Here is a 9,407-nt window from a genome sequence, read left to right as displayed (position 1 = left end):
CTTTTAACAGTACCTTGAATACAAATAATCAAATGTGCCTGTTTTGTGTCTTTGAGAGGTGGCTGCAGTTCAGTTTTGAATTTGACTTCCAGAACCATCACAGCAGGTTCTCATGGCAACACTTCCAGCCATTGTTCCTGACTATCTGCAGGATAATCGTCTTAGCTTGCATGAGCTCTGAGCTCAAGACAAGTACAAGACAATATTTTTCACACAAGAGAAAAGCATACATATTTACAGTACATGTGAAATACATCTAAACTACAGTTTGTATGTATTGTTTAAAATCATGTAAAGGTGTGGAGAATGAATAGTAATGCATCCCCAGGTCTTTATTTCATCACTGCATTCATTTCTGTTACAGATAATGCTAAACACATTACATACAAAACAGGCTCTCTGTGGATAAAGTCACTTCACTTAAACAACCATGAAATGAAAATACCTGCTCACCATTTTACAGTATTCTTACACAAACTAATACCCTGGATTAAATCAAACCCTTCACTAATTCCCCCAATCTCAAATAATCAACTTGCGTTTGCTGGATACACTCTCTTCAGTCCAATTTATACCATCTGTAAATTAATAATTGCAATTAGGTTTAAGGGTAGGTTAGGTAGGTTAAGTATTCGTTCAGTCCATTTCTTAGTGTGATATGTACACTTTTAAATACCTTGCATGCTGTAATACATTAGGCCCTAAATTTATGTTTGCAGCAAGCTCTCAACCACGGGGTTGATGCGTTGAGCAGGTGGTGCTGCCCACCAAAAGTCAACTCATGACATCATTGCTATTTTTAATTATTAGTATTTATATCAATTTGTTTAGGTGTGTATTCTACAGGGAGTAGCTTAGGAATAGACAGTCATATACACATAGACCAACCACACACGAATCATGGGCACATATCGATGAGAAAAAACAGATTAGCTTAGTAGTACTTCTGCTACTACACAAAGGTGTGTGCTAGTGCGAGAGGAGGTAGTTAGTGAGCCGACCCAACGCCCAACATGCAATAAACAAAACCCACACGCACACCGCAGCACACACACAAGGCATGTTTCGCTGCCACTATGCTAACCCACAACTCCCTTTACGCACTCAACCAGTCCGAACTTGCCATGTACCAACACAAACATGTAACTGAACAGCTTGCTTGCAAACAGAACAATAAAGATGTATATTAACGATGGCTACATTTGACCCTGTCTATCTTACCAACTTCACACACAGCAAAGTCTAAAATCAGCAGCACATTAAATCATTGTGCAGTGTGACAGCATTGGGAAAACAAATTGTCTACCTACAACTATACGAGTACTGCTCTCTGCACTTGCTTCTGCAATGTCATTTTTATTGTTATCAATGGTGTTGATGCTCTCCTCACAATTAGTAGTGTTTTTCGTGTTTTTAGTAGAACTTTTAGAGATTTTTGCTTCTGCCTATTTTCCATTTTGCAGCCAACTCTTTGCAGGCGATAGCTTTACTCTTGCAACCGCGATGCAGATTGGCTGTTGCGAAACTGTATCTTCCCAAATCACGATACACTATTATTCTGCCCGCCCTTTTCACTGTCGTTTCAACCAATCATGCCAGTCTCAGGTTTAGTGCTGTACTACAGTATTTATAAAAATCATATATATATCGCGATCCTCAACCAGATGTTAATTAGTATGCATTTTTGATATCAAGAATACAATTGCTGATATCAAGAATTAATTGCCAATATCAAAAATACAATTTCTGATATTATTATTATTATTATTATTTATTTATTTATTTATTTATTTTTTAGCAGACACCCTTATCCAGGACGACTTACAAAACATAATCGCAATACAAAGTGCAAAAATACAGTTCAGTACAAGGCATCAAACATTACAAATTCAGATTTACATAATACAAAGCAATTGAAAGCATAATTCATTTTACGAATTCGAATTTACACAAGTGAATACAATAAATTAGGTCTTATATCCTGGATAGTAAAAGCTAAGTGCGGTCAAGATGTTAGGTCACAGTCAAGGGCTATGGGAAAGGGAGCAAAGGGGATATCAAAATAATACGAGTACAAGTAACGCAAGAAGCATGTTAAAACGTTGTAAAGTGCTATCCTACAGGACAGTAAAGAACTAAAAAATACAAGTACTGTCTGAAAAGATGCGTCTTGAGTAAGCGCCAAAAGGAGGTCAAGGACTCTGCTGTTTTGACTTCAGTAGGAAGGTCGTTCCACCACTTAGAAGCCAGGGATGAGAAGGAGCAGCTCTGGAGGAGGGAGAGTGGAGAGGAGGCAGAGTTAGTCTTCTGGCACCGGAAGATCGCAGCGGTCTGCAGGGGATGTATGGGGAGACGAGGGTCTGTAGGTAGCTTGGTGCAGTGGAGTAGCATGTGTGAATCGGGGCAGAGAGACACCAGATGAGCTGCAGAATTCTGGATGAGCTGAAGCGGCGGGTAGTAGATGCAGGCAGGCCGGCCAGGAGGGAGTTGCAGTAGTGCAGGTGGGAGAGGACCAGTGACTGGACGAGCAGCTGAGTCGAGTAGTTGGTGAGGAAGGCTTGGATTTGGCGTATGTTGCTCAGGAAGAAACTGCAGGCGCGTGTCAGCATGGTGATGTGCTGGGTGTAGGAGAGCGCAGGATCGAGGGTGACTCCTAGATTTTTAGAGGAAGAAGAAGGAGAGAGTGTCGTGGATTCCAAGGGGATGGAGAGATCAGCAGAATGTGAGGAAGTGGGGGAAAAAAAGAGGAGATCCGATTTGGAGAGGTTGAGCTTGAGGTTGTGCCAGTGCATCCAGGCGGAGATAGCAGACAAGCAGGAAGATATGCGAGAGAGGATGAGAGGGTCGGATGAGAGAAAAGACAGGAAGATCTGGGAATCATCAGCGTAGAAGTGGTAGGAGAAACCATGGGATGCGATGAGGGGGTCCAGGGAGTGAGTGTAGAGAGAGACCAAGAGTGGGCCCAGGACAGAGCCTTGGGGTACGCCTGTGAGGAGAGGTTGGGGGGTGGATGAGGAACCTCGCCATGTCACTTGGTAGGTCCGGTCGCTGAGGTAGGAGGAGAACCAGGTGAGAGCAGTCCCAGAGATTTCAAGGTCAGCGAGGCAGGAGAGGAGGATGGAGTGATCGACAGTGTCAAATGCTGCGGAGAGATCAAAGAGGAAGAGGACTGAGGGAGTCAGTGACCGCCAGGAGAGCCATCTCAGTGGAGTGAGCTGTACGGAAGCTGGATTGCAGAGGATCCAGGAGTGAGTGATGGGAAAGAAATGCAGAGAGCTGATGGTGGACAGCACGCTGGAGGGTCTTTGAGAGGAAGGGGAGTAGGGAGACAGGGCGGTAGTTCTGAGGAGAGGTGGGGTCAAGGGTAGGCTTCTTGAGGAGTGGGATAACAGCAGCTTGTTTAAATGCAGAGGGTAAAGAGCCAGATATCAAAAATACCAGATCATTCTTGATATCAGAAATTTTATTATTGATATCATCAATTATGGATTATGGATTGTCACAATGGCTTGCCATACCAGCAGGGGGTTATGCAACACCCTCAACACCCCCTTCCCACGACTATGCTCTCAACTATTTATATATTTTTTATGGAAAGGGCCCTTCTTTAATAAATAAAAATATATTGTGCTTAGATTTTGAAATGTATACACTGAATATCAAATTCCACTGGACAGAGTTCAACGCTTGTATGTTCTATTTAGATACGTCTTTTATTTTCTTGCATCCTTTAGGTTTTCTCATTTTGTTGAAAATGTAAATACCACTCCAAGTCCAAAAAATTACATTTAGTTCTTCTTCTTCTCATGGCAAATGTTTTCTTGTTTTTAAGATCTGTGACACCAGGCTCGGCCTCTGCTGTCTCTCAGATCTTTGTGCATCAGCTTCACACATGCTGGTCAGCCCCACCGGCTCACTCCTCACTTCTGTCTGGTAGAAAGGACAGACCTTCAGGTGCTCTGACATGGAGGGGACATCATCAAAGCACCATCTGTCTACGGTGGAGAAGAGCGTGCTGAACTGCCACACCTGTGAGAAAGAGACAACAAGCAGTGAGAACAGAAAACAGCATGAAGGGTCACCTCAAGTATAAGATAATCAGGTTGGTGGGTTTTATATAGGAAATACTACACAATTAACACCTGAACAATTAATTAAACAAAAAAATCTGAAAATTTGTGATGTGATTACATTTGACTCTTAAAATTGTGTAATGGATACAAAAAGTTGGTTTCTTAATAAGATAATCATTTCTTCATACAATTTTATACTTAACTTAAAACCCCTACTGTTAAAAATAATTAAAAGGCTCTGATTTAGGAAATTATACGTTCAATTAATTGAGAGTTCTGTTAGAACAGAAACCAGCAGGGTAGGTGGTACACCAGGACAGGTTTGAGAACCACTGTTTTATCCAGTTTCAGGGAGGAGTGTCACACACAACTAACAGAGATCTCTATTTTCAGACTGTAATTTTGAACTAGAAGCAAAATGGCAACATTGTTTATGGTAGTCTACAGTTTTCACATATTGTTGCTTTAATGCTTGCAGTCATTACATTTTTGAAGTAGGAATTAATATGTGTTATATACACAACCTACTCACATAAAGCCCACTTATCTTAGCCTTAAAAGTCTTCAGTTTGTGTATTCAAGTTTTGAAAAAATATTAGATTTAAAATATGTGTATGCATCATTTTGTAATTTCACAGAATGGTACACCATAGGAAGGGTTTGAATACTTTTGCAAGGAAATGTTTATACTATGTCATATTATGGTATAAAATCATCACAACATTAAAAATGTTCTTATGATTGCTGAGTCACACTTTATGAAATGTCTACCCTGGTATACACTGTCATTACAAACTCTACTTCAGGATCACGTAGAGGTAGCACTGTGGTTCAGTGGCTATGCAGGGCCCCGTTACATTCCTCCTCCGGAGCTTCAGTTTCAGCAGCTGTTTATTTGTAAGTGGCAGTCTGCCACTGACTAGACTTTTAAGGCATTGAACAAGCTGACATTGAGTTATGCTTGAGTAGGTACGATGCACCCACAATGACTCCGTCCACTGATCCACATAGCCGTGTGACATCAATGTCGGGTACAGCGCTCTGGTGGGCCATGCGGTCACAGTGCTTGCTGAATATTAAACTACAGCAAATGCATGCACCAGGAGCCCAGCTACAAATATAAAGGGATATATAAAAGCCATTAAACAAACTGCAAATCCCAAAGAGCTCTTGGTAAGCTTATGTTATTACTGAAACACTTTTGTACTCAGCATTGTAATGGAGCATTTTTTTAAACTGCTTCTAAGTAAAATGTTTTATTCATAATTAATATCCTCTCTCTCCCTATGTGTGTGTGTATGTGTGTGTATATATATATATATATATATATATATATATATATATATATATATATATATATATATATATAATTAAACCTGTATCATTTTTTTTTATACCGCAGTTTGTCATGCTAATCTATATAGAGATAAAAAAATTTAAATAACAGGCAATGGAAATATAGTATTTCTTGCATAATTAGACAGCTCCTTTAATGTCAGCTAATGGTTTTACATCTGAAGTTGAATGATCTATTCAACAACATACGGTCCCTGACAATGTTTTAAATGAGCGAGTGTGCAGTTCAGTTGGTGGTGTGTGTTTGACTTGCCTTCTTTCTGGCTCTCCAGGAGAAGCCCCCATGGGAGTATTTTTTCTTTTCCCATTTCAGGGAGACCATTCCCCTCTCCTGCAGCAGAGTACTGCACACCTCCCTCATTAACTGGGAGACCTGGGAGAACTGGGAGAGGGTGTAGCTGTCCAGAAACCCAGCAATGTGCTGGAGGATCTCAAAGGGCAAACGGCTCAGAGAATCCAGGTTCCTTGCACGTTTCTTGGTGGCAGGGTTGGCTTTCACCCCCTCAAAGAGCAGAGCTGAAACTTCTGGCCTGAGACTGAAGGTGCTGAGGTCTTGGTTGTAAGTGACAGTTGCCCTTTGTCTGAATGGCTGGAACTTCTTCTGGGTGTAGGTGCATCCAAGGTAGGCAAGAGGGCATCGCTGCTCAAACCAGCCATTCAGACAACTCTGGATATCTGAGTGGATGTTCATGAAGTGCGAAGGGAACTCATCACGTCTGAACATGTGGTTGCACATGAAAGTGAATGCCGAGCTGGATTTGTTGTGCCTCAGGGTCACACACTCAGTTTGAACCTGCAGATTCAGGGTCAATGATGGGTCTCCAACTATGTCTGCAAGTGTAGACTCTTGCTTGAATGGGGCTGTTTTGAAGTCATAGGTCTGGGTGCCAAAGTCTACAACAAGGCCATCTGTTGCCACAGTTTCAGAAATACTGTGACCCCTTAATTCGTTTTCCAAAGAACACAGTAAAGTAGCACGGATTTCATCACATTGTGGTATGTCATCATCAGACACCCCCAAATCAGATGTGTCTACTGCCTTAGTTTCCTTAATTACACCCCCAAACCGGTCATCAACGCAAGATCGTTTTTTACTGTAGCTGGTGGGAACTTTGAATGTGCACAGTGTCTTCACTTCGATGGGTTCCAGGTTTCCGTAGACAAAGTCTTTTTCTCTGGGGGTGCAGGCAGGTATCTGTCCAAAGCGAATCAGCATTCTCCCGTGATGCACCAGATACATATTGAATTCAGTTACATTGGACTCTTTTCGCAGCCTATCAAGGACTCCATCCTGCCAGGGAGCTAAGCCTGTCTTCCCATGGTCATCACTTGTGTTATGTTCAGGCTCTTGGTTTACCTTCAAGTCTTCCTGTTGGTCTGTCTGCCTGCTACTTGAAGCCATCATTTCTTTTTCATCAGTAGTTCCATCCTTCTTCTCCAAAGCTTTAACTGTGTGCTTACAACTGCTCAGCTCTTTACTAAACATCATTTCCCAGGTGTTGTAGCTGCCCAAATCACAGACATCTTTATCCTTGGCTAGAGCTTCACGTTCCTCCTGTGTAAGGCCTTCCATTGCAGAATCAATCATGCTTTGATCTGAGAGCTTGTTGGAGAACAAAGCACTTTCCCCGGTTTCCAGTGCCACTCCTCCCACTGCCCCCTCAAGGTCCGAAGACGTAGGTTCCTCAACGTGCTCTACCAGCTCAGGGAAAATAGATTTCATTTTCAGAGAGTTAAAGAGGAGTTTTTGATCTCTTAGAGCCATACATATCTCCAGCTGTTCTGCAGAATGGGAGTCTTTCATGACATTCTTGTATAAGGCAGTGTCTGTTTCTGTAATAGGCCAGCGATTCCAGTCCATGGAGCAGCACACGATGCTGGCGGGGCAGATCTCCAGGTGCTTGGCAAGCTTGCAGCGGGCCATGGAGAAGGGACAGCCATATGCAGAGTTAAGGCACGGCACCTTTTCGTTGGGGCACAGCAGCTGGTGCTCCTCCTCTTTGCACATGTGGAAAACAGCTCCACAGAGCAAGCGGCAGTTGATCACCAGACAAGAAACTGAGATTTCTATCGGGGCTGTACAGCGGCGACTGAAACACTTGTCACAGTGTTTGTGCTTCCCTACTGCAAAGTTTCTGTTTCTTCCCTGGAGAGAAGAGTAAATGAAAGGAGACATATTAGTTTATAGAATTAATTTGAAAAAAAAAATGTATCTGGAGGTCATGAAGAAAGATTTTTAACCTGACTTTTAATTGAAAGAGTTATCTACCACACTGGTTTCATATATACCCTGATTAAGGCTGGTATATGGACTTGTTCGTTGTAATTTCAGACACTGGTTATAAATAATGTTACACTAGTTATAAGCCTGGGTCATCATAACACATCACATCATTAACAGTTATGAATAAGCATGATCCCAAGTGGACCCTGTTTAAAACAACTTGCAATGAAACAATGCAATCAGTACACAATAACAGTGAAGTGTAAGATGTATTTATTTTAAATGCATTGGCTATGTGTCCCAAGTTCAATTTCATATTTTTAATCCAATAAAAAGCCTGCCTAGTTTTTCAGACCAATCTACTCACCATTTTTACACAAAGTGGAATTCCCTCTACAGAGACACTTGGGATCAATCACAAAGCAAATCAGCTCCTGAAGAGAGAGGTAGTAACCATGGTGACATCAATGATTATAATGGCAGATTTCCAGAATGATATCAAATAATGTACAAAATGACAGGAACAAAAGGGTTAGTCTAGCCACTCTTGCATATGTGTGTGCCTTAGATGTTTCTTGCTTTCAGTACACTCTTAATCTTGTTTCTTTAACCTGACAAAATATATCATTGTTGTGTGTATGAAAACGGGGTCTAGGTGTCTGTGTCGCAATATATGAAATTCATACATCTTTTAAGGAGAATCACTCTTAATTCAGTTATGTTATGAATAAGAAACCATTCAGCAATTACAGGAATTACAGGTAATCTGGTGCCTAATGGAATAATATTGAGAATGGACATCTTTTAAAATTACAGTTAATCTAAGAACAGATAGAAATTATCAGTAATACAAGTAATAATAAATATATGTTTTCAATATCATAAACCCATTACATTCAAAACAAGTTAAAGCTGTTTGACCTTTACATTTCTATTTTGATTAAAAAGTCTTGTGTTCTTGTGTTACGCAATTGTCTGACTCATACAGAGATTAGTGATACCCCTCAGATTCAAATAGAAAACATCCATTGAAAATGCCTACTTTGAACATGCTATTTTAAGCAAAGTTATTAGAAGTTGATGACAAAACAATTGACCTTAGTGATACTCAAACTGTGTCAGAACAAGCAACACAACACCCCAACTTTAACATAGCTTCTGTTACACAAACAGCACCGCACCATACCATGTTTTTGAAGAAAACAAAATTGCGTACAGTTTTCTGTTCAGGATTATTTCTTACCTCAGTAGCATATGTATAAATCCACCTCTTCAATGTTCTGTTAAAGTCTACCACCAAAAGTTCACAAGCACTTCAAATATCTAGAGTGTCTGTACATGTTAAAAATAGAAAGGGGCTCATATGCAGATGGGGTAACATGACTCTGCCATTGAAAGCCAAATCCAAGTCTGCTTATCACTATTAACATTGTAAACATAGGTGCTACGTTTTTGGAAAGTGCAGTGAAATCATGTGCCAGATCAGCTATTATATTTTTTAATAATCATATGCAATGTTTAAAAACTATGTTTCCAGGTTACCAATCCACTGCTTGAATGAAAATAAGGATGAATGAGACTTAAAACTGTATATTTTTATTTTTATTCGTGATTAGTGAAGTGAATAAAACAACATTTGAATGATATGTGTGTGAATATACACTCACCTAAAGGATTATTAGGAACACCTGTTCAATTTCTCATTAATGCAATTATCTAACCAGCCAATCACATGGCAGTTGCTTCAATGCATT

The 9,407-nt window shown here is 40.6% G+C and overlaps 1 protein-coding gene across 1 annotated transcript; it reads right to left on the bottom strand.

Annotated features, from left to right (window-relative positions):
* Positions 1 to 311: 311 nt before the first annotated feature.
* Positions 312 to 8,972, bottom strand: LOC136746738 (F-box only protein 40). The gene is made up of 4 exons (XM_066699415.1): positions 8,897 to 8,972; positions 8,021 to 8,087; positions 5,683 to 7,575; positions 312 to 4,029 (listed from the first exon to the last, which is right to left on the bottom strand). Exons 2-4 carry the CDS (start codon positions 8,021 to 8,023, stop codon positions 3,805 to 3,807), a joined length of 2,121 nt encoding a protein of 706 aa, XP_066555512.1. The 5' UTR covers positions 8,024 to 8,087; positions 8,897 to 8,972; the 3' UTR covers positions 312 to 3,804.
* Positions 8,973 to 9,407: the final 435 nt, after the last annotated feature.

The sequence above is a fragment of the Amia ocellicauda genome, chromosome 3 (assembly GCF_036373705.1).
Source record: "Amia ocellicauda isolate fAmiCal2 chromosome 3, fAmiCal2.hap1, whole genome shotgun sequence".
NCBI classification, from domain to species: domain Eukaryota; kingdom Metazoa; phylum Chordata; class Actinopteri; order Amiiformes; family Amiidae; genus Amia; species Amia ocellicauda.
The sequence above is the reverse complement of the archived record's forward strand: the minus strand, read 5'-3'. Positions and strand labels throughout refer to the sequence as shown.

Excerpts from the sequence above, each read along its gene's own strand:
- LOC136746738 (XM_066699415.1), bottom strand. Across the intron at positions 4,030-5,682 it reads CCTGGAGAGCCAGAAAGAAG|GTGTGGCAGTTCAGCACGCT; the intron begins GCAAGTCAAACA and ends TCTTTCTCACAG.